At 49.7% G+C, this 25,818-nt stretch overlaps 1 protein-coding gene across 2 annotated transcripts in view; it reads left to right on the top strand.

The window, feature by feature from the left end:
• The window catches only part of LOC137794209 (nck-associated protein 5-like), a 92,491-nt gene that overhangs the window by 21,805 nt on the left and 44,868 nt on the right, over positions 1-25,818 (top strand). For both annotated transcript variants that reach the window (XM_068590897.1, XM_068590898.1), the window contains exons 3-4: positions 16,919-16,982; positions 24,641-24,774. In XM_068590897.1, the coding sequence (XP_068446998.1) occupies positions 16,919-16,982; positions 24,641-24,774 (198 nt within the window). The remainder of the gene's footprint in view (positions 1-16,918; positions 16,983-24,640; positions 24,775-25,818) is intronic.

Below are 25,818 nucleotides of genomic sequence, written 5' to 3'. Positions count from 1 at the left end.
CTCCTGTGTTTTTTTTATGGCACTAAATAAGCAAATAAGTAGACGCGAATGGAAAAAACGATAAAGTGAAAGGACCTCCTCGTGACGGGAAACAACAGGCTTCTGTGATGGTAAAAATGTGGTGTTAATTTGACTAGAGCCAACAGTAGCGCCAGTGTGAGGTAGCGGATACCGCCGACATTAGTCACGCTGTAATCGCCCCGTTTGTTTACCATAATCACACGAGGAATGCTGGAAAGTATTTTTTTTTTCTCCCAGATTTACTGAAAGATTAATGCAAGATTAAATCCAGGAGCGTTGATCCTGCTGGCTCAGGTCTCCATGAGGACCACGTGGCTGGATGACGTCTCTCGCCGGACCACCTAATGAAGCGTGACGGAGGTGCATGATCGCATTCATTGTGTTACACACACACACACGTTAAATGACACACACTCGGTCTCTGGTGGGCTCTTGCAGCGTGACCCGTCATGTGACGTGCGTCTCCATCTCCCGAGCGGGCCTGTCGGGTAAACAAGCCGGCCGCCTGTCTGCAGCTCGGCATTTCCTTTCCCTCCCCGCGCCCTCTTCCCAAAAAGAGTCTAGCCATGTTGACAGCTAAATATCTCCTGGATGGAGCACCTCTGATGTGCTTCCAAATGATTTTACACCCCTTACTTTGCCTCGGTTGTATCAGACACTTAGCGTCTGAGCTTAAACACAGCGTACCAGCTAATCGTCTTCGGCGTGCCGCAGAGAGCCGACAAAGTTTTTCCTCCTGTGTGATTAACGTCTGTCTCGGAACACACACCTAGACACACACACACACACACACACACACACACCTAGACCCCTCCCCCCTCCTCTCCGGTCACTCTTGGTCGCCCATCTGAGAGCAAGCTCCAGGGGATAAATGACGCTGGAACACCAGACAGGATGTTTGTACGTGCATATACACAAAGTACCAAAGTACTTCTTCTCCAGGGAATGTTTGAAATACAATATGTTTTTGCCCCCACTGCGTTCATCTGACGTATCACCCCGTACGATAAGCTCGTAAAGTATGATTTATTGCAAAAGATTAAAGCTTAAAGCGACTTGAATTTAGCTCCGTCTGGAGCGGCTACACCATCAACATGCTGGCTGTTAGCGTATCAATAATTTAGCGCTCTGAAAGGGGCCAGAATAAGTGGTTTTTACACCCAACATGTCACTGTGATGGAATACAGACCAGCAAGTCCAGCGTGAATAATACATCAAAATACAGCACCGTGCAAAGATTTCTGGAGATTTTCTCACTCTCGTCGATGTTTTCCAGGTTAGTCTTTTGATAAAATACATGAATGCGCGAAAGCTTTCCACAAATAAGCTCCCAAAAATACAATTTACATAAAGTAACCGGATCCCTCGTTGTAATTTGCCGTTTCTCAATTGCTACTTTCCCTTCAGTAAAGGATCTAAATACTTCTCCCACCGCTGCACACATGCTCCCAGCGACCGCGAGCGTCGCTTCGACCGAGGCTGCGCTTCACCGCGGTTCAAAGGTGCTCGCGCTCACACGTTTCCAGCACGTGCACTCTCACGTGCACGCTCGCGCGACCGCGAGCGTCCCTTTCCCTCAGACCACCCTGCACCCCATCACGGAGGCATATCGACCCGCCGTCCCTGCAGCCACTGTCCCAGCACCCCTTCCTCCCTGAGGAATGCTAACCTAGCTTGTGTGTGTGTGTGTGTGTGTGTGTGTGTGTGTGTGCGTGTGTGTGTGTGTGCGTGTGTGCGTGTGTGTGTGACAGTGCTGGAGCCAGGCTGGCTGTGTGGGCGGCCGAGTGTTTCCAAACAGTGGAATCTGTCACTGACACCCCTGGCAGAGCAATAAGCAGCGCCCTAATGAGCTCAGCAGATCACTCAGCACGCTGGGCCGACACACACACACACACACACACACACACACACACACACACACACACACACACACACACACACACATGCACGCGCTCACAGGCGCATGAATATTACAAACACAGCCTCGTATACAGTGTTATAAATGGACATAATTATGGTTGTGAGAACCGATACGCACCCACACACACACACGCTACTGCACATTTATTGATGCACGCATGCACAAAGCAATGCATTACATATGCTTGTAAACCCGTGCACACACACACACACACACACACACACACACTGAAAGTCTCTTTACGAGGTTAAAGTGGGAAAGAGGAGGGTTCGACTGCGTGTTTGTCGGCCTGCAGACGACAGCCATCGCTCAGCGGTCGCCGCCCGCTCACGTTGATCGAATTAGGACGCACGCCGGCCTCAATATTTCTTGATTACGGCGCATATGCGCGCATTAATGCTGACTCAGCCGTTCCATTTGTCTTTTTCAACCCAACCAACACAATAGTGTCTAATTGGCGACCACCTGCTCTTAGAATCAAATCACCCCGCCGCTTTCTATATCCAGATTTCCCCGGGAGACAGCTGCGCTTCTGACCAACACGATCGCGCCTCCGCGTGACAGTTCAGCTCACCAACGCGGCGCAGCCGTGACTTTTCACGATGACAAATAGGGAAGCACCCGATGACGAGAACCCGACGGGACGATGCCGGATCGCCCAGCGTGAGAGCATCTACCTCCGAAAGCCCCCAACGGGCCTGAAGCCGCCCTCCACCCTCCTTCTCTTCCGTTCGCCAGGAAACTAATTTTCTCACATGGTTAGTGTCATTGTTCATTTAGGACATTAGTGACAGTGAATGCGGGGCGAAGTGGCAGCGATGGCCTCGGCTCTAAGTCAGCGCTGTCCTTTCTTTCCCCTCTTTAAACTGAGCGCTGCTGTCACCGGGACCCTTTTAATTCTCCCTTTCACCCCTCTGTTGCCCGCCCCCCTCTCGCACTGGTCCTATTGGGGAGCAGACAATGGAGAGTGCCCCCCCCCCCCCCAACCCAACCCTCTCTCTCACCCTCTTCCTCCTATCCTGCCTCTTCATCCCCCCCCCCTCCCTCCTCGTCTCCCTCGGCCCTCGCAGGCGTCCTGCCTGGTGGAGGCTGTGGTTTCCAGCCTGCAGTTTGTCACAGCCATTCAGCTGAGACTGATTGTGATTGCGGCAGATGGGCCGGAGCCCGTCACCGGGCCCGGAGACCAGCACTCCTCGCTCCGCTTTTAGGTCTTTTTTCTCTCTCTCTCTCTCTCTCTGGCTTTCACATTCTGTCCTCTCTCTCGATCTTGATCTCTTCCTCGCTCGTCCTTTGTCACTCTCTCTTTCTTTCTTTCTTTCGTTCTGCAGGAGGAAAAAGTGTTGGCTCTGTACGAGTGAAGTGCCACGACGGAGCCACGGAGATCTGTTTTCACGTTCGTGCTCGTCATCTTTAAACCTTTCACGTTTCTAACTTTCATGCATGGATTGTCCAGGTGGTGCAGGATCACACATCTCACATCCTGTCCCTCTCTGCGATGGCGGAAAGCTTTCTGCCCTCCAGCTGGGCGACACATCACACACAGAGAGGAAGAACTTTCTTCAATATTTTTTTTTTGGATCCACTGACGTCCTCTTTCTGTCCTTTTTGTCACCTTTTCGGCATCTGCCTCTGTTCTAAAAGAGCCCAGTTAGTACAACGTCACAAGCCGGCTGCCTCTTCACTCCTTGTTGGAGTTAAACCCCCTCAACACTGTTGTCACCCCCCAAAAAACTCCTCCTCCTCCTCCTCCTCCGTACAAACCCCCAACCAAACCTCACTTCTCCTCCCCTGAGGAAAGAGCCACCTTCAGAGAGGCAGCGGAGCAGCCGTCTCCCTGAACACATGTTAAACGTCCTGCAAGCCCGAGGAGGAGGGACGCAGAGAGAGAGAGAGAGAGAGAGGGAGAGAGAGAGGGAGAGAGAGAGACAGCAACAGTCAGAGAGACTGAGAGAGACACAGAGAGAAAGAGAGAGAGAGAGAGAGAGAGACTGAGAAGAGAAATATTCTGAGCAGAGATAAAGCCAGAGGCAGGGTGAGGGTGTGGGGGGATGCACACATCGCTCTGTGTGTGTGTGTGTGTATGTGTGTGTGTGTGTGTGTGTGTGTGAAGAGGAGCCTCTGAGCGTGTGTGTGTGTGTTAGTGAGAGAAAGCACAGCGCAGAGGGAGAGTGTGTTGCAGCGAGAAGGAGGCGAAGAGGAGAGTCGACGCATGTTGCCAGATTGAGAGAGACAGCGAGGGCGGAGGACAGACGCGGCGAGGACGAGGAGGAGGCAAGAGGAGCGAGGATTTGGAGCGCTTGAGGGAACGTAGGAAAGAGGAGAGAGAGAGAGAGAGAGAGAGAGAGAGAGAGAGAGAGAGAAGGGGGGGAGAGGCAGTTTCAGTCAAGTGGAGAGGCAGGCAGGCAGCAGCGGAGGCAGGCGCTGCTGCATTGTGGACGTAAACTTTATCGTCGGCGGGATCAGCCGGAGAGGAGAGCGAGCTGCTGGATTACCATGCGCGTCCCCTGAACGCACCAGGATGCTGCATCTCCACCCGGGTAAGAGGCGGACCGGCGTCACATGACAGCGCCGGACCGGCGTTATCTCTCCTGCAACCGCAGCGTGTGACCGACGAGCGGCCGCTCTTGTTTGGGGACGTCTCGGGGGGCGTCCCCTTTCATGTGTGCCACACTTTGTCTTTTGTCAGGAGGAGAAATGCACACTCAGCTTTTTGCTCCTTCTCTTTTTTTTGCTCTTTGGCTGCACCTCCTTTACTGTCTTTTACGTTTGTTTCCGAGCCGCAGTTTTCTTAATAATCCCCAGAGGAAGGGACCGTATTTCACATAGCAGCATTGTACACATGTGCAGGGGATTATCTCTGATTTTCACTGAGCCCGATTAGCCAGTTTTGCGTGTCCTGTTGCTAGTGGCAACAGTGTGCGGATGGGGCCGCGTGAAGCACTTTGATTCTGATTGATAACAGAAGGAAAGGGATACCCGCCGTTTAAAACTACCGGGATTTGTATGTGCAGGAATGCATGTTTTCTTTTTTCCCACTGCTCCTTTTCTTTCCTCTCCTCCCCCCCACCCTCTCTCTCTCTCTCTCTCTCTCTCTCTCTCTCTCTCTCTCTCTTTCTCTCTCTCTCTCTCTCTCTCTCTCTCTGCCAGATTAAGACTTTCTAACCCGGCCCACTAATCCCACACCAGAATGACTGGTGCTGCACTGGGTGTGGATGCAGCTAAGTGGTGGGGAATATGGATTATGGGGGTCCGCTCCGTTATGAGCAGCTTCTCTGCAGCTCTTTATTAATGTGGCGTGAAGTGCTGCAGGACCAGCGTCCATACGTCAAAGTCACAGCGGGGTCAGGGGTCTTTCCTCCTCGAGTCAGCCGTATTTAAAGGACACGGGGGAAAGAGGCTGGAGGATGCTGTCATCCCACGCAGCGAGGATGCCAAATGTAGGATGCAGGACGCTTGCTGCGTATTTTTAGCCGGGTTTGTTATCTCTAAAAACAGAACTCCAAGGGAAACATGAAAATGAGAGCATGGGAGAGCATGGGAGGTATCATCGCTCTCTGGCTGGTGCCACAGAGAAATGCCAAACTGCCTCTTTTTTTTGAGTTTTATCTTGCCTTTGGAACTTGTGCTTCCCAACACGAGAGCAAAAAATAGCATCTGCCATGCAGGGGATGCTTCATAATGGACGTGGGCAGCAGTGGCCACATGCAGGGCTGCGTAACTTTTGTATGACATCAGTTAGATGAGCGTTTGCGTTCATCACAGTCCCGTAACATCCAATCCAAACCCACTGAGAGGGGATTCCTTGTACTCCACTAATGTGTAAGTTAATATTAGACTGACCTTTTGTTAATTCAGAAATGTTTTACTGTGGGAAACTGGAAGTCTCACTCACTCTATTGCCGTTGTACAGTGCCCCAAATGATGACTTTAGCATCAACAACAAGCGTGCGGCTCATAAACCCCTCGTGAAGTGGAAATGTGACGCAAATTTGAATGCGAATGTAAAATCCGGCCCACAGTCGTGCTAATTCTCACGTTTTCTCGAGTTGTACAGCCACGATCAACGTTACTGTACCTCCCCGAAGGCTGCATTTGTCGATGGCGTCCATTTAAAGCCCTCGTTGGGCGCAGAGCGGCAGCCGCTGGCATCGTCCCGCCACCAGGGCAGATGTGTCACGGCAGTGGGCAGTTTGAGCCCTCTGGCCTCTGAAACCTACCTGGGGATTACAGCGTAAGCGGATTGCCAAGTGAAGGGATTTCATTTTATAGAATTAAAACTGTAATTCTCCGCATCCCGACGACGCTGCGGCGCAACCGTTTCCCCCACGCTATTATCCCCCCCCCCCCTTCATCTGCCATCACGCGTCCGACATTTAAGTCGAACACTTTCTTCGCATGTTTGACGCCGACCTCCTCGACTTCAACCGGAGGTGTGCGCTGGGATGTTTTGGACGGCCTTACCAAAGCCATGATCATCGCCCAGTCATCTTAATTAAGCTCCCGCTGAGACGGGGGCTTTTGTGTTCCCTTCCATCCCCCTAAAAGTCTCGTCCGTCACTTTGCCTCTGACTCCTCTACATCCGATCAACCCCTCCCCTCTCGTCTCCTCCCCGTATGTGGCGCTCTGTATTCGGTGACCCTCGGCTAGCATATTGGGTCCAGGTCAAACTGAATTACCGAGGAATGTTCCCCTGTTCAATGGCCGGCCCAGTGAGCCTCAGCATGGGAGCACTTCCCCTTCATTGACAGCCAGGGGACTTTCGTTTTGAAGAGGGTGGGGGGGGGGGCTCCTTCCAGACAACTTTCCCATGTAATTCCCACTGTCTCTGCAGCGTCCGCTGGTACCGTGGAGCCGTCGGGCCAAAGCAGCCGGTTTAATGATGTGTACGTGTGAGGCACATCTCGGGATCTGGCGGCCCGAGCCCTGTCGAGACGCTCTGTGACTGCAGGCCATCCAGCTCAATTAAGGGTGCTTTGAATGCATTCCTCCCCTCGGTCTGCTCTACATTTATCTTCCCCCACGAGCAGCGTGCACATGGGAACTCTAAAAGAGAGTCCTGCAGAGCTCCGCGAGACTAGTATGGACCTGTTTGGGTTTGTTTTTTTTTCTGCGAATGCAGCAAACAAAACTGCTCAATATAGGATTCTGACATTTTTCCAGGTTGCACATTTTTCCTTCAAAGAGCCAGAACACATCGCACTCACACAGGAAGAACTCCAGAACAAATAATGTCAGCTGTCTTCTCTCTGGCTCTTGTTGGCTAAACTCGGAGTAATGTCACTCAGGGAAAAACATAAAGTTTAACGGTCCGACACAATTTCTAAGCAATAAAAGGCTTTTATTTGCTCGCTATCAATGGCTTATTTCATGCACTGACTGCTCTGCCCGGAGACAAAGCTTTGTCCAGACAGCCTTGCTGACTGTGAAGTGATGTCATGAGAGACGGAGCATTTCTGTGGTTTCTAAAAGGAGGAACTCGCTCAACAAGGTGCGAAGACGGGCTGGTTTTTTTGCACTTACCTGTTTTCAAACAGTCAGAACTGAATAAAAATGGTCTTTCTCTTTGTCTACTGGCAGACAATAACTTCATTTCACCTCGTTATAAAAGCTTTTGTTCACATCTCGCAGATTCGGTTTCAGTTTTTTTTGGGAAAAGAAGAAATTGGATTTGTTTTTCTAGGTCACGGTGCCGCATGCCAACAGTTTACAAGATAATACGGTGTTGTCCTTGTTTGTTCCGCGGCCCTCCCGCTGACACACTTTCCCAGGCGCATGCAACTCACAAGTTGTTTGGAGATCAAAGCAGTCAAAACTACTTTGCAAAGCATCGCCTCCTGTTTCATATTTCTTCTCTCTTGTCACGCCGTCGCTTCCAGCGGAGCGAGCCGTTTACGAGGTTGTGATGGGGGGGGGGATGTCAACAAGCTTCAGCTGCCCACTATCTCGGCTGTAAATCAACGGATAATAGCGGTGGAGAAACATGCAGGAGCTCATCCAGTGGCTGGAGGTGTTGGCTCAGCTGGAAAGGGAATGGATGGAGAAGCTCACCTGCAGTAAAAACTCCTGTACAAACACTTCTCTTGTTCTGTTTCACTTCTTTTAGCCGACTAGCGCGGAGTGAATAACAATGACGGCAGTGGCTTTTAATGACTTTATGACCAGCATGCCGACAGCGATGCTATGGCAATATCCCTGGAACCGAAAGTGCTCGGAGGGGAACGTATCACTCAATCTGCACCCGGCAGGAAGTAGACGAGTCAGCCCTCTGTCGAGGGAACGAAAGGCAAATAAAGAAGTGATGCGGCACATTAAATTAAAGCCCCTGACTTCTGTAGAGAATCTGTCTGCAGCTCAAAACACGTGCATGACCTCTGCAGCAGCTGCCCAGCGGAGATGGCCCGACCCGTAGGGTTGAAGTGCTCCTGTTTACCGTACCTTTTGTTTCTATTGTGTGTGTGTGTGTGTGTGTGTGTGTGTGTGTGTGTGTGTGTGTGTGTGTGTGTGTGTGTATGTGTGTGAAGCGGCCATTTGTCCGCCTATGTAAAGAGCTACTGTTTGCCCGCCTCTCTAAAAACGATGTGTTGACAGCCGGTGTAAAACACCCCGTAGCGTTTGCACGGCCCTCCATGAGTCAGCAGAACCTTCCAGCGTTATGGTACAGTAGTAAATATGAGTCCCTGTTCCCTTGTTACCGCCGACCAGGCCGACCAGGGCGTAGAACCCAGAACAATGGAGGAAACGTGTGACTTTCTAAAAGTATACGTGTGCCTTTCTTTCTTTTCTTTTTTTTTTTTTTTAGCACTGAGCATGAGGCGCCTGAATAAGCGTTTTCTTTTCCACACTAGCTCCACAATAGCACATTTTAGCACCTTTGGGTATAGTGTTCAGTTCAACCTCCTGACAGGAAGTTGGCTCAACCAATTGGCTTCGTCTGGTTGTTTGGCACTCGGCATGTCTTTGACATTGGATAGGTGCGTGCGTCACCGTCTCTGACGACCTTTACGATCCTCGGATGCGTTCAAAGGTGTGTCAAACGCCCTCCTCCCACACTGTTCCCCACGGCAGAAATTGGGAAAGACTGTGTCAGACATTTTTCTGCTATCTACCGCTCAAACTCGTTCATCACCGGCGCCCCGTCGTTATCGTCCTCCCGTGTTCGGATCCGCCGAGACCTTTAAATGGATCTTGGCAGAATCCCGGATTTCGCAAAAGAAACAGTCTGAATGTCTGAGGGCACCTCACAAAACACAGGTTAACCTCCTAAATCATGAGGTAATTGCAGCTACCGGATTGAAGGGAGCTTTACTTAAACTCAATTATGTGTCAGAGTGTGTGATTCAATCGAGACAACCATCTCTGGAACAACTTAAACACACGCACAGGATTATTACCTGTTGGAATCTGAGCTTGTCCTTTTGATAAGCTGGATTTCAAAGCAAGATGTGTCTGAAGGTTTTCCTCTCTTCTTTTGTAACGGGTGAACCTCGCTCTATCCAGGGAACCGTATCGTCATATCTGCCTTCATCGGTTCAGCTCCCTCTCGGTTCGGAGTCATCTCTCTTTCATGATCCAGGACATAAAAGATTCAGAATCGTGTGAGTGTGTTTGCGTGTCTCCGCGTAGCTTTCGCCGGTGTGTTTGCACATGTGTGTTCATGCATGCGGGCCTCTTGTGTGTTGGCGTCTCGCTTCGTCCTCGGGCTTCACGAGCAGCGCTGGTGAGTAAACTCTCCCGGCAGGCGGACAGACAGACAGACGGGCAGACAGACGGGGGTTTCGGCCATTTTTTTTAAGCACATCTGCTCATCCGTGATGTTTCCTTTTCGTCTGGACGGGAACGCGTCTGCGGCTCGGAAACAATTGAGGTCAGGACGCAGCTCGCAGAATGAGAAAACATTTCGACAGACAGACAGACAGACAGACAGACAGAGCCGGGGTAATCCACGCTCGCTCGCCGAGTGCATTCCTCAGCGCTCAGCAGGAGTCTCGGAGGATTCCTCATGTCTGATTTCTGCTGCTTCAGAAGTTTGCAGATCCAGCGCACGCGTTTGATCTGCTCTCGGCCAACAAAACGATGCACTTAAAACCATCGCCCTCGCTCTGATTTTGCAGATAACTCCCCTTCTACGCTGTTTACAAGTCATTTCCACGCAGTCTAACGATTGCACCCATCAAGCATCCGAGATCAAGTCCCCGCCCCGTCAGAAGAAATTGCTGCAGCGGTGTAATTAAGATTCTCCGAAAGCGCCGATTGTTATCACAGAGAGGGAAAGCATAAACAACCCGGAGCATTCGACGTGCTGTTGACTTTGGATAAATCCCGCTAATCGCAATCATCGCAACTGGTTTGACTGCATTACTCAGCGCGGCGGCGCACACTTGTCCAAACAAAGGCCGACACACGGCTCCATACGTTGGAGGAGGAAGAGGGTCACGTTACGTCCCGGCGGTTAGAGAACCTGCGTTGTCACAAGACATGCCGGTGACCCAGACAGCATCAACATCCTTGTGTTTTTCATAGTTCAAGATGCGTGTAATTGCACTCCGACGTACAAGAAGAACAATGAATTTTCCACAAAAGATCAAAGCATGCTGATGAGAAAAAGTCCCTTTTTGGTGCAGTCAAGACATTTCAAGGCCAAATGGTGTCACGGAAAAGGAAAGGCATGTGCTCTTTGTTTCTCTGCTCACAGCAGAACCTCATCACATTTCACCTCGTCAATAATTGATGGTCTGCCGTGGCGAGGTGAAGCTCCTTGTGCACGGCTGGCTGGGCGGGTCGGGCGTGTGCGAGGCGCTGACTTGTGGCTCCGGCTTTTTTCTGCTGCCCTCCCGGTTGAAGACGGCGTTCGTGGCGCGAGGCGGGAGGTCAGCAGCCAGCTGTGGGTCAGGCTGCCGTCCGGCATCTCGTTGGTGATTGATTGGACCCTCCTAATGCGTTGGGACCGATTGAACGGTCACAGATGTGCAAGCCCCGCCCCTTCAGTCGCCTGAAGCCATGTTTACACTGCGGGCTGATTTTTGACGCCGTCTCTGTGTTTAAGGGGGTTTTGACTGCAGAAAGGATCATAGAGGAGTTAAAGCAACAATACTTTGATGATGTTGCACATGAAAATGAAACAATACAAGATGATATGATATGATATATACTTTATTCATCAACAAGGGGACATTTGGTTGTGGCAGCAACACGCAGAGTTACATAGAAGACATTTAGGAAAATGTTATGATTAAAAATGCAAAGTTAATGAAGTCTGTAAAGTATATACAGTGTAAGCGATAATATGGATGTTGATGTTGATTCAGTTGATGGAGGATAAGGTCAAAGGTGATTTTTATACAGTCTTATAGCAGTGGGCAGGAATGTTCTCCTCGGTCCGAAAGATGATGAGGTCGGACATGATGTATGTTAAAAAAATGAATTCAAGCCCAAAACTCGATAAACAGTGGGAGTTTTTGATCTAATAATATAAACGCTGACATTTTTAGAGCCTCGCGTTGACAAAGCCGTCTTTCATCCTTCATTTAAAAAACCTCCTGGCAGTCGCAACTCTGTTTGCCCGCGATGCCGGGGCTGGATGTTATAACTTATCAAACGCCTCGGTAAGCTCATTGTCCCCGCGCTGAAATATTGGACGGGTGCAGAAGGTTACATAACACGACGGTGGGCGGATTAAGAATGGGAATGACCGGTCCGGAGTCGGAGCCAAAGCGTAGCCAGAGTCCCTCTGAACCGGATGCCCTATGTGGGCCACGGTGATTGCGTGCGTGTCGGGGCTCTTAACCCAGCAGGAGTGCAGACACTAATGCATAAATGCATGGCAGCGCCGCTCTCATCCAAACATTTATGCATCCCCGCCGACCGCTCTGTGTACATCTTCGGTTCAGAGCGATTGAAATGTTTAGCTCGCCGTGAGCCGGGATGACAACACTGGAAAGATGCTTTTTTTGTGTGCATCTTTTACACATACTGTATTTACGTCAGTATATACAGCTGCAGCAGTATGTGGGGTTTTTATCTCATCACCTTCCTAAAATAATTTTGAATGTAGCATTTAAGCTAGCCATTTTTTTGCGTGCATTTTGGTGAATGAAAATCTCACTCGAACATAATATTAGTAATCATAACATACTTTGAGCTGTATTACAGTATGCCTGTTGGACACTGTCTAGAGGCAGCTTGTGCTCCCCTATTACCGTAAAAGTTGGGTAACAAGCCGCTCCTACATTCGATGGGTGTCTCCGCTGTAGCAAGCTAACACTGCTGCTAGCTTCCTGCTTCTGCTAGCTTCCTGCTGCTGCGAGCTTCCCGCTGCTGCTAGCTTCCCACTGCTGCTAGCTTCCCGCTGCTGCTAGCTTCCCGCTGCTGCCCGCGTCGGGCATCGAGCCGTGGCGTGTCCTGCTACCTTCGGTGGTTGTCGGGGAGCTAGCAAAGAGCTAGTGGAGAGCTACCGGTGAGCTAGCTGGCTATAGCGGGGACAAGGTAGAAGCGGTTTGTAACCCGACTTTTATGGTACATTTGGTCAAGTTTTTTTGTGTTTTCTAAAAAACCTCAAAAAAGTGACTTGATCCGTTATTTTAGGAAGGTGACAAATTCTGTTAACACACACAGACGGAAGATTAACCACACTTGATAATGAGACGGTGTAAAGCACTGGAGGGAAATAGGAAACCAAGAGACAGCTCTTTTTTTTCCTTCTCTCTTTCATTATGTGCTTAACAGCAAACAATGTACAATGGATTAAACCACCTGTATGCAGGGGCCGTGATAACAGTGATGAAAACACAGCTAAAGCGTCTGCCTCCCACAATGCAGTTCAAAGCGCATGGGGAGTCCAACGTGTCGGCTCAGGTTCGGCGAATGCTGTCGTTGTGATTGATCCTCCCTCGGCCCTGACAGATCGTGTCTTCGCACGCCGCCGCCGCCACAACGCTCCCAAGCTAACTGAGGGAGGAAGCGCGAGCTTTCCAGAGTGTCTGGAGCGAGGAGAGCGCGTGGAGGAAACACGGGTGTCACGATCACTCTGCGCTGTCTGTCTCGTTTCAGAGGAAGGGACGTCGAGCTTTTGATGCTGCCGGATTTGCATTTGAAAGGATTTGAAGGTGTGTGTGGGTGGACAGCAGATGGCGTCAAGTAAAAAAAATATGGGAAGGGAAACCTGTGTTTGCATGCAAGCAGGGGAGGAAGAAACCATCACTTGTAGCCTCTTTTTAAACCTTCAATGAGTACGTTTTGACCATACATTCCAGGTGTAATCGTATGTGTTTCCTTATGATGCATAGAAGCAGAAACCCCAGAGAACATGTGTGTGCGTGTGCACCAGAGGGGAGGGGCGATGCGTTGCCTGTCAGCTGGTTTGGCTTGCTCCACTGAAGGCTCGGCGGGGGTGAGGCCTCCGGTGCTATCAGGTGATTCCAGGTCACTGGGAACCGCTGGAGGTCCACGTCGACACTGGAACTCACTTGGCCGAGTTTTAATAAGCGAAAGGCTTCGAAAGGAAGAAAAAACAGCAGAGGAGGAGGAGGAGGGGGGGGGGGGGGGGGAGGAATGTATACACGGCCAACTGTCAGCTTGTGCTTTCATCACACGCTCGGATGTACAGCATGAAGGCATGGCCTGTGGCCTGAAATAATTCTCTTTTAGTCACATTCAAGTGTGCATGCAGCATATAGAGCACAACTAGAGGCTCAGCTGGAGCTTTGCGATTATTACAGACGTTACTGGTTGCATATTTATGACTTTACGTCCCACATAAAGTCGTTGTAATGTGGAAAAACTGCTGGCCCGAGCCGACGAACTGCTCGTGTCTCTCGCCCAGACTTTATTAGAGTGATGTCATGTTGCCAGATTGTACTAATTACTTTACCATTAAAAATGGAGATAATTACTCGGGGGTCGAAATTCAAAATGCTGGTGAGATGAAGCGTAGAAGATGTTTGTGTTGGAAAAAAATGACTTTTGGAAAAATGGAATTAGACGTTTAGACATCAGCATTGACGGACTTTGTTGACGATAATGTATCCGATCGCATTAAAGTTTTACTGTAATGGATACACTGACACCAGAACTATCCTGTGAATTATGATTTGTTTCCCTCAGACACCATGACAACATTGGACATCTTGACGCAAATTAATAACACAAAGCAGAATATATCGCTGTAAACATTAAAACCTTCTGATATGAGCCAGATTCCTTAAAAATACCTCCTCGAGCGATAACTGAGTTTCTTTTTAAACTGTATACTTCAGTGCGTTAACAACAGCCCACATACTAATAAGGAACATTTTTGGAAAGATTAGGACCAAAAGAATCATAATTAAATTTAAAAAATCACAATACACCAAAGCATTGGCCTGTTAGGAAAGTGTTTCAGTCAGAAAACTGTTTGGTTTGGTTAAAAAATGTAAAAAATACTTATTTTATGGCAAAACATTGTCTGATTGGGGCATGCTGGGACTTAAAATATTCAGGAGCTTCTGCACTTGCGGTGTGACGGGGTTTCAGAAATGAGGCCGACCAGGAAGGCTTCAGGAGTCAGAAGAGTCCGCCGGCGAAAGAAAAACAAATCTCTCACCATTTTGTGACTTTACAGGTTAATTTTTTTGCCAGAACAGGGCTGGTACTTAAAGTCTGCGCTTGATTTTTCGAATATCGCATACATCCACGTCGGTGCCAACTGTCTCTGGTGAGCATCTCGCACTGTAATACTGTTTTGACTACCACTTGTGCCAGTTACTATAATTATATTTGTCAAATTGCTCTATATTCGGCGATGATTTTTCCCCCCGGGCTCGGTCGGCTGACGCTCCGCTGCTCCTGGAACATGCCTGCGCATAAGTGGCCTGAAACTTAACCCCTTGCAGGGCTGACGCTCAGCCATAACACAGACTGGAGGAATGCCAGGCCGGTCCTGTTAAGCAAAACAATATCTGCAGTGAGACAATCCAGAGACACACACCCCCCCTCACACACACACACACACACACACACACACACACACACACACACACACACACACACACACACACACACACACACACACACACACACACATCACCCATTTCTCTACTCCAGGTAGAGCAACACTTCAAAACCTGCGCTGTGTCGTAATCGGTAGAAACACATGGTGTAACTGGAACATGAGCGTATTAGTCAATCTCAGGTGTGGAGCATGCCGTCATACACTTTCACACACACACACACACATATACAGACTGACATATTTACGAGTGGTCACACACACACACGCATAAACAACACCTTGACTTTATTGAATGCACGTTCCCACACCCACATTTATGAATGCACAAACACACAAACTCCTCACATGAGCCCAAATGTTAGACTCTCACACACACACACACACGCCCAAACACACACCCCTTGCCTCGCTTGACTTCCTCACGGATTTGTCACCACCGCACCGGTTTGTTTCGCAACCGGCGTGCCGGGCTCCGTCCGGTCCCATCAGAGCTTCCAGCTCGCTCTCTCCAGGCCACACGGTGGATTCACCCGTCGACCGAAGCGCCCCGGCTGCCTCTAAATCACCTGTTTCCTTTGTCTCTGAGACAGGTAAGCCGCTCAGAAACAATGACGTCCTGTCAGAGGAGACGGGGAGATGCGAGTCGTGAGTTATTTCGAGGGCTGGGGGGGAGGTCGACGAGGGGCTTTGGGAGTAGAGAGAAATGTGAACAATGTGCAGGTGACTGTGATTACTTGTGTCTGTCTGCTGCTGACACTCCTCTCGTCTACCCGTGGTCCCATGTTAGCTGGCTCTGTGTGTGTGTGTGTGTGTGTGTGTGTGTGTGTGTGTGTGTGATGTATGAGTGAGTGAGCGCAGAAATCTGGAACAAAAAACGTTCATCCTAGTTTTCCTCTGGAACACTGTAGACTTTAATGTCATTTTGACATGCTTTTATTCACTTTGAATGTGTTTCATAGTGGATTTTTATGTATTTTTTTATATTTGTACCTCATTGTTGCGAGCGACAACACAACCTTTTTTGTGGGTCTCGTCTTAAATATTGTCTAATGAATGCATGCATGATCAGCATACCTAATGCGGTGCATGTAAGCGGGTTAATTGGCGGACATCATGTGCCACCTTGTGTCCAAACAGTGTTGACATTTAGAGCAGGGTATATTTACATCTTAATGAATACTAATGCGACACTTGACATTAGAAATAATGATGTTTTGGCTGATTGTAAAGATCCGAGTACGTGTAACTCTGCCAGAGGAGGCGTTTTGCTCCTCTATGCGCATCAGACACCCGCAGAAGGAAAAGCTTTCAACAAACAGCCTCATGTCTGACTGTCCGATGCGCGCTGGTTTGTCCTGCAGCAGCGTCTCGCTTGTGTTTTTAGTTGTGACGCCTCGGGAGGGGGCCGCGAAACAGGGCTCTTTATTATCCGCGCTAGTGTGCCAAGATTTACCCCATTAAAGTCTGGAATGCCTCACGTGGGAAACGGATTGGACGTGCACAGTCAATTTCTTTGTTTGGCCTGGTTCACATGTGTGTGTGTGAGTGTGTGTGAGTCTGTTATGAGTGTGTGTGTGTCAGCGTGTAAGGTCTGGCGCGAGGATGCCCTGCTTTTTGTTTCCTCTGAGCTATTTTCGGCCGGACAGAACTGCAAGCTCTCTGTTTTGCGTGGTGAGCGGACGACCCCGTCTCCCCCCGCGTGCGTGTGTGTGCGTGTCTGTGTGTGTGTGTGTGTGTGTGTGTGTGTATGTATCAGATGATTTTCTGGCAGGCTTGTGAGGATCCTCCTGTTAGGCAGAAGACAGACAAAGATGAAGCTTTTTCCCCTGGACTAGAATGACCTTTTTGGGAGCAGAAAGGGGAAATACACAACAATGCCAGAGTGCCAGTGAAATATCCAAAGTATCTCTCTTAATCTCGCCCGTGTGTCACCAAACTTTAATCCCCCGATGACTCACTCTTCTTCTCTCTGTTCCTTCTCCTCCTTCAGGGAAAAGCTGGCCGTGGCTCGCCTGCAGAGGGAAGTCGCACGGAGCAAGAGCGAAGGAACAATGGTACGAGGACCTGTGTGAAAGAATGCTCTCACACACACACACACACACCTATACACACACCTATACATACACACACACACACACACACACACACACACACACACACACACACACACACACACACACACACCTATACACATACACACACACACACACCTATACACACCCACACACACACACACACACACGCACGCACCTATACACACTCACACACATGCACACCTATACACACACACACACACCTATACATACACACACACACACATGCACACCTATACATACACACACACACCTATAGACACACACACACACACACGCACGCACCTATACACACTCACTCACACACATGCACACCTATACACACACACATGCACACCTACACACACACACACACACACACACACACACACATGCACATACATATAAGTGTATTTGTTTGTGTTTTGTGTGTGAGTGTATCAACACTCACACACAAACAAATACACTTATACACATACACAAATACTCACAGACACACACACACGTAAACAGACAGAAACAAACAATAACACACACACACACACTAATATACACAGACACACATGAACACGAACGCACAAACACGCAGACACACACACACACAATCTGGTGTCTCAACACTTCCTCGCTCTTGAACATTGTCACATTTCGTGCAGCAGCGTTTGGTTCATGTTCACATTCAGCTTCTAGATCTCTTTGTCTTCGTCTCGGGTGCTCGCTGCGCGGCGGGGAGGTCACAGAGTGAGAGATGGAGCTCAGCTGATTGCAGCCTCCGACCGCCGGCCCAGCTGTTCCCCTGCACCCTGTCGACGCCTCCGACTCCCTTTATGGCAGCGGGCCCGAAGCAACAGCGCACCAGGGCCTCAGTCTGTGCTTTCTGAGGAGTCTCCATTGTTCCCCCTGAAGGAGGAGCGCTTGTTTTCTCAGCTCCTTCGACGGTCAGGAGGTCAGATCACAGGGTCGGATACTCCAGAGCGCTCGAGGGCTCGAGACTCCCCCGGCGTCACGGAGCCCTGAGCTCTCAAGACGCGTTACGCGGCGGCGTAGAATCGACCGCGCGAACGTTTCTTCGTGTGGAAAATGTACATTACGCATCAGTCCATGAACGTAAACATGAAACACAACGGGCTAATTCAGGGGAAAGAAGTCAAGTGGCGGCCCTCCTTTCCCCCCCGCCTCCCTGACCTTTTGGTGACTCCTCCAGTCCTGTCATCGCTGTAATGTGTGTGTGTGTGTGTGTGTGTGTGGAACAAGAAGGTGCAGTATTGATTTCCACGGCGGCTAGATTCGCTGCAGATGAAAGGAATGCGTTCATCCTCCGATGAATCCCGCCGTGGTCACGTGGGAGTTGCCCATCCAGTGTGATGGATTGTGGGAACAGACGGGACTAAACTGATCCGTTACGCTCACTCGTCACACCTGTGAGAAGAAAAGATGGACCACAAGGCCCCCAGAAACGTCTTCTCAGCAACCTCTTTTCACCTTTAGCTCGTAGCGTTAGCATTTGGCTGTTTCCTTCTCTTCGGCGTGTACGTAATAGAACTCAGTTGGTGTCCACACCCTCGCCGAGTCAACACTTTACCTTTATCGACGTGAGAGAAACGTATCATTCGCCAAGACTGACGCTAACGCGAGTAGCGGCTGACATGCTAATTATTACTTTAGCGGTGTGTGTGTGTGTGTGTGTGGACCGTTGTCTGCACATGCACGCGCTAAGAGAGACAGGGATGAGTTATCTGTGCCAGACAGGAGGAGGGTGAGATGAGGGGTGTGGATGGAAGGAAGAAAGGGAGGAGGGGGATATCACTAAGCTCCATTTGAAATTGGGATTATCCCCGTTGGAGTCCCTCTTGCACTCTCTCGCTCTCGCTCTCTCTCGCTCTCTCTCTCTCTCTCTCTCTCTCTCTCTCTCTCTCTCTCTGGCATTCCTGGGAGGCTCCGGCGCTCGGGCACGGCTCCTCCACAGAAAGGGGAAAAGAGAGAGCGCTGCATCAAGGAGATAATTGTCAAAGTGCTGGCGGTGTGCAGTGGGAACTGATCAGCAGCCACAGAACCCCCACACCCACAACTTCTATGCCCACTCGCTTTTTACCCACAACCCCCCTCCCCCTCCATCCTTCGCCTCGCCAAGGGGCGAACCCGGAGAGAGAGACGGATTAAAACACATCCGCGGACTTTTGAAGTGGCTCGGTATCTGACGTCCCTCTGTTCCCTGCCTCGGTGTTTCCTCTCTACATCCATTAGTGTCTTCTGTGTAACGCGATCAGAGACTCGGGCGCCCGTCGCCGGTCGCTTCCGTCTCCGGCGAACCCCGTTACGACTGCGTCGCGTCTCAAAGGCCGTCCCCGTGATCGCGCGCGGCGCTCCAGCTGTAGGCCCTCCGTTTTTTTTCCCGCCGCGTGCGGAAAGCACAGCGTTTTTTTTTGTCGCGGTTCGGCAGAGTGTTCCGCCACGACCGCGGCCCACACAAGACGCATCTTGTTATTGGTCATGAGTGATACGCTGCAGCGGCTGCCAGACCGCCCGCTTGTTTCTCGAACTCCACGAGAGGACGTGGTGCTTTTGGCGACATCTTTAAAATTGCGTACAAGACAAACAGTGGACTTCCCCCCCCGTTGTGAGGTGTGTGATTGGAGCACAGGTCAGGGTTTATGCTGCGAGGCGGGCCTCTGGGTTTCTCTCCAACAAGCCGGCCCTGTCTGTGCGGCGTGAGACTGCTCATTCACGGCCTCGTCGCTGCTGTAGGTTTCTTTCCCGTGGAATTCCTCCCCCCCCCCTCGAGCCCTGAGGCGTGGTCCAGGGCAGGGCCCGCTCTCCGTCTGATGCCACTCTGAAGTGCAGTCCAAGTCCGTCAGGGAGCAGGATGCCGGGTTTCCTGTCGGGGAGGAAAACAGAAGTGCACAAGCGGCCTCGTAAAGGCGGCGGTGTTTGGCTCTGCGTTTTAAAAAAAAAACCGCTCGATTACGAGCGCTGGAAACGGCTGTCTAAACAACGTGAGAATCTCGCTTTGAGAGGCTTTATTTTTCTTTGGGGTTTTTATTTTTTTTGGGGCGCGGACGCCCTCTGATATCTGAGCTTAAACAGATACGAGTCTCGCACAGTAGATCCACTCACGGTGATTTCCCGGGACGTTTGGGGTTGATTGCGGCGTTTGATTGGCTCCCAAATGTTTTTCTGCTTGAACTTATCCTAATTGTGTGGCTCCTAAGTCCGTATTTCTCCAGAGTGCTTCATGTAGACGCAAAAGATAAGAATGGAGCTGCTGCGTTTCTGAATATAAAGTGGGAGCGGGTGGCACAGTATGCTAAAATAGGGCCCCGGGGCCGAGATGGCGATCAGCTGAATGCAGATTTCTGATGTGCTGCAGTTTGCAAAATTCATGTGGCATAGTTTGTACCATCTCATCAAGGAACACACACTTGTTTTCAGCCTGAACGCCCTCTTTCAATAAGAGAACGCTGTAAGAGTGTGGCTATCACTTGGCATAATTAGTTTGTGGTAATTAGACCATATCCTGGTTTGTTTGACATTGATTTATTAGGGTTTAAACTACCATAAAAAGCACCTTGAGGATCTTTTGTCCCGCAGATAAAGAAAGGTTTCCATGGAGCTTTTAAAAGACTGCGGTCCTCCTGGAGATCCGGCGCTCGGGGGATCCTCGCCGAGTGTTTCTGACAGCTGTTTGCAGGGTGTGTGACAGCGTGGAGGTCTGGGGGACTCAGGTGCTGTCTCTCTGCAGATTGGCCCTTATCAGCCGCGGACAGCGGCGACGGCCGAGGTGGGGTCCCCAAACCAAACCCCCCCCAGCCCCTTGTCTTCATTCACCGGCTGACGAGCGCTGACAACCGGGCCCAAATCGCATCTCCACACCGTCCGCTCTGCAGAGCCTGTGACTGAGTGACTCTGAGTGCGTGGGTCGGGTGGAGGGGACGGAGGGGCGGGGGGGGGCTTCCTTGGCAATGATAAATGGGCCCCTCGTATGATTTAGCATATTCCCGGGGTGTGTTTTATTTGCTATAGTGCCCGCGGCGGTCTAAGAGAGAAGAGGTACACTCTGGTGTAGTGGCTCTCCGTGATAATTGAATTGATGGAGCCCTGGGGGACGCGGACTTCTAGTGAATAAAACACTCGCTTTGGTTTCTAAGTCATCTCGGGGAAAACTAATGTTCCGGTCGACCGTAGCTGACACCGCATCCTGTGAATACTCCGAATGCCGGTTCATCCAAAGGCCCTTTTTTATTTTAAATCTCCTCACAGGGTTTTTTTTTGTCTTCATCGTATCTGACCTGGCGTCGAATCCACCTCATGTTACACTTTCATTTGAATTGCTGACGAGCACACACACACACACACACACAAACACACACACACGTATGCAAACACAAACAGCCGAGCGGCATGTTTTATTTATGAATGAAGAACCTGCGCGGCGCATTGTGTCCCTGATGTTTGCTTTAGCAGCGAGCCAGAGCTCCGCTTTGATTAGGCAAAGAGCTCCGACGGCAGGGGGCGGGGAGGATTCTGGGTAATGAAGAGATTATTGAGCCCCCCTGAACCGCACCCCCCCCCCAAAAAAACCTGCATGGACACTGTACAGTTGCAGATGGACAACAGACAGAATGGCCGCGCAATACTGTACATGCACTTAAGCTGATAACTGCAGCTCTTTTTTTATGGGAGACGGCAACAAGGAGAAGGCCTCTAATTAATTTAGAGTCCTCTGTGGATCTTGGAGGGTATCAGGGGGGTTCGAGTCTTGTAATTCAGCTCGGTGAATACTATTACCATCTAATGCAGTCCAATTACAGAGGCGAGGGTTATTCTGGGCCCTCGCTGCAACTAATGCAATCGCAGACACACGGCGATATGGAAGTGAGAGAAAGGACGCAGAATACGATAAAACACGCTTTTTTATGTTTCGCCTTTTTATTTCAATGCATGCGGTGTCTTGACATCAATAGCAAGTCCATTCAACCTCTAGCTTGAAGTCTGTCGGATGGACACATTTTTGTCATGACAGCAGGAAATGAAAGCAGCCTCGCTTGCGACAGAGGTCAAATATAATCCCCAAACGCCCAATCTGGGCTTGTTTCAGATATATGACTCAGTGGAGCGGTATAAAATCCTACCCCGGACATTTTTATAGATTACTTGGTCTATTCCATTTGATATTGCTTTTTTTCCCCTTCTTCTTCTTCTCCCCCCTCACAAGCGGTGCATTGTTGGTTGGAGTGGCTTTGTTAGCGCTGCCAGTTTGACGGTGAAACGCTGCCCTCTGCAGGAGAAACAGGGCGGTGCTCCTCCTGAACAGACAGTCAAGTGAGAGGATTATGTCCTCAATCTCTGGATTAACTAAAGTAAACGTTCTCACAGAAAGTTGCCGAGCATGTGTTCATCGCACCCCGGCTCCGTGTTGACTTTGGAGATATCTTCCCAGGGCGTGTTGCCTCTCTTTGTACGGCCCTGCTCAAAGAATATGCTTTCAATTAGCATGTTCTTTACCACAGGAAGAAAAAGCCATGAAGTTGGTGCGTAGACAATAAACATTTCGACTGGGAAGAGTTGTAATGTATCGCTCGGGCTTTCTGGCCACGTAAAGATATGGTAATGCTTGATTTAATGGCTGAGGCCTTGTTAAACGGCTGAAATTATATATTGAACTAAAGCAATCGAGGGCTTTTTACTGCAACGTGGACCATAAATCCAGTCTTGTTATAGAGTTAGTTGGCAAGACTCCGTCAGCAGACACATAGTTGTCGGCGCTTTGTGCCGGGGCCTCAGTGAGACCAAGAAGCAGGACTAACGCGACCGGGCTTTGACGCCAACTGGCTGGACAATAATACACATTATTACGTGTTTGCATTGAGAGGAAAACCAGCTAAACTACTGGATGCTGCAGGTTTCTGCTGTAATTAGCACTTTGTCTCATTAAAAACATATTTCCAGCCTCAAGGCCTGCGGTAAATATTCCTAATGCGCTCGCATAACGCTGTCTTCCTTTACGAGTTGCCTTTCTTTCATCTCTCGGCCCATTTTTTTTCATAAAGAGAAGGTGAAGAAGAGCCAGAAAGAGGTTGGTTTTGGGCCAGATATATAGGTCCGGCTCTTGGCAGGGGGATGCACTGCTTTACGCCTCCGTACGTCTGGATTTACGGCGGCCATTACTCCTGACAGGCAGCGCCTCCCTGTTGTGTCGAGAGCCGCTTCGCATAGCAGCCGAGGATTTACAGCCGCATTGAGGACCAGAACTGGTTTTAATGGTGACTTGGGTTTAATATTCTCTCTCCTGGACCGATTCGCCCCGTTACAATCTGCCTTTGTGACACAATTCCTGCCAAGGAGCGATATATTTGAATGAAATATGATTTGTTTAGTGGTTGCGTTCCATGAAGTAAAAAAAAAAAGGTGATTTACAGAGTTTCCAGCTGTTTTTGGTATTTTTCTCTGTAGTTTTAATTTGACGGTGTCCCTTTTAAATCGAGCAAAAATGCAAACATCATAAGGATGTGTCGTGTCGCTCTTCCCTTTCCCGCCACTAGATGTCCCCAGAATGCTTTAGTGTGAAACAGCAGCTGACTAATGACACGGCTGAAGAAAAACGTGCCAGACTCGGTTTACACTGCGGACAAACTTTCGGAGCAGTCTCTGATCTCACCTTCCAAGTCAGATAAACATATATAATCTTTTACCGGGGACTGACAGGATAATCCGCTGCTACATTCACAGCCAGAGAGCGACGGCGTCATGAAAGACGTCTGCTCTTAGTCCAAATCTCTCATTCAGCAATCCGGCTGCTCTCTTTCACCTCAAACCAATTTCCAGTTCTGTTACAATCTGATATTTTCTGCTGATATTCCTGACAAGACGGTGACAGATGGTTCACCGCTTGAGTCTTCAGCCCATAACAAATGGAAGCCATTGCTTTGTAATAAATAGTCAGCAGCCGGAGACTGAAACCCTCGGCCTCAAAGTTCCTCCGCAAAAAAGACTCCCCATGCCAAATGTTGCCCCCGACAGAGTCTTTGAAGTCGGTTTGAGGCGAGGATGTTCCTCTCGTTTGGGAGCAGGTGGCCGACGGAGACGTGTCCAATTAAAAAAAAAAAAGGGAAAAGAGAGCTTTCAGACTTTCGGAAGTTCCTCCTGAGGATGACCAAAAACATCCAAAAGACTTAACAGCACTTAAGAGCGCCGTAGTTACAGCCATCAATAGTTATGTGACGGTAATAACGGGTAATGTACAAGCACATGCACTGACATTAAATGGGACGTGAGAGCGCGGGGAAAGATTGAAGCTGATGTCGTTTGACATTTATTGTGAACTTTGTGTCACAGCAACAGAGGAGAGGGGCGCTTCATTAAGAGCGTTTCAAAGTAACAACAAACTATGGAGGTGATGCCGGTCCGGCTGCGGAAATGTCACCGTGCCCTCCTCCTTTTATTTACTCTCACCTCATGAAGCGCGACGGAGAACCAGAGCAACCTGCGTGGTATGTGAGACAAAAGAAGGGTGTTTCAGGACTTTTTTTATCAGAGATTTATTCATTATTTTTGATGATTGTGATGTTGAAACATTCCTTTCTGGCTAAGCGCCACTGACACTTTCTTCTTCTTCTTCTTTTTGTTTTGTTTTGTTTCCACAGCGAGAAAAGCTGATCCACGAGCTAGAGGAAGAGCGACGCCTGCGACTGGAGAGCGAGAAGCGTCTCCGGGAAGTGACGGAGGAGTCCGAGCTGGGACGGGCGCAGATGGTTTCACTGCAGCAGCAATTCTCCAGGTGAAAGAGACGAAAACCCTGACGCCTATCAATCAAAATCATCGGCGGCAGCAGACTCGATCATCTGCGAGTACTGCACATGTACAGGGATTTTAAACAACTTCGATAATTAGAATCAAACGTTGCTTTTCGGGCCGCGGGGTGAGTCACGATGACGGACGTTATAAGCCACGAGCTACGTCGTAGCATTCCCCGCCTCTCCCTCCGCCCACATATCCTGTCTGTCATCTCTCATCTTCCAGCTAGTAAATAAAGTCAAAAACACATAAATGTAACACATAACTTTCCATCCCTTTTCCGATAGCAGCAGTTTCCTGCCACCGCCCTCAGAAACAAAATGGCTGCCGTCACCATCGCCCTTCCCCTTTTTCCTCCTTTCTTCGCTCTCGCCGTTGCGTCTGAGCTCCTCTTCCTCTTAAGTCCCTTCACCTTGTCGACGGCGTGATGCACTGCGCTCCCCTCAAAGGGGGAGAACTCCCCAAAGCGTGAAGCGCTCAAACAATGCCGCCGTCATAACTTCGGTGACCTCTAATGCGCGAGCCGCCCCTCCGTCTCGCGGCCGCTGAGGTGTGACGGAGCGGCGAATCAGGAGCCGGAGCCCGGTTGATGCCTTAATTAGGCGATAGGCATTCAGTGCTTTTACTTGGGCGAGAAAAGGAGTCCAGAGGATTTCACATTAACTGCTTATCTTCTCATTAAGTTGGCGGAGGAAATCCTGTACATTTTAATGGTCCCAGTGCCGGAGTGCGGATGAGAGCAGCGGCCCCGCCGGGGGAAGAATCAAATACTTAAGAGCCGTTGCAAAGATTTATAACACGTTTTTAAATATTCCATTGATGCCTCTGAAGTGAACTCGGTGGTGTTTCACACTTACGTCCTCACATCCTCTTTTTTCCAGCCCATTTTTACAGTTTGCAGCTTCAACCTCAGGACTTAAGATTCCTTTCGCTGCAGCTTTTTTTCGGGCGTTTAACACAATTTCTCTTCGTTTCGTACACCAGTAGAGGTTCATACAAATTATGGTCTACAGGTTACGATTTCCAT

Source organism: Clinocottus analis, unplaced genomic scaffold, assembly GCF_023055335.1.
Source record: "Clinocottus analis isolate CAN_PGR_092001 unplaced genomic scaffold, fCliAna1.0.p SCAF_24, whole genome shotgun sequence".
Classification (NCBI taxonomy): Eukaryota; Metazoa; Chordata; class Actinopteri; order Perciformes; family Cottidae; genus Clinocottus; species Clinocottus analis.
Note: the sequence above shows the minus strand (reverse complement) of the source record. Positions and strands in the feature narration are given on the sequence as shown.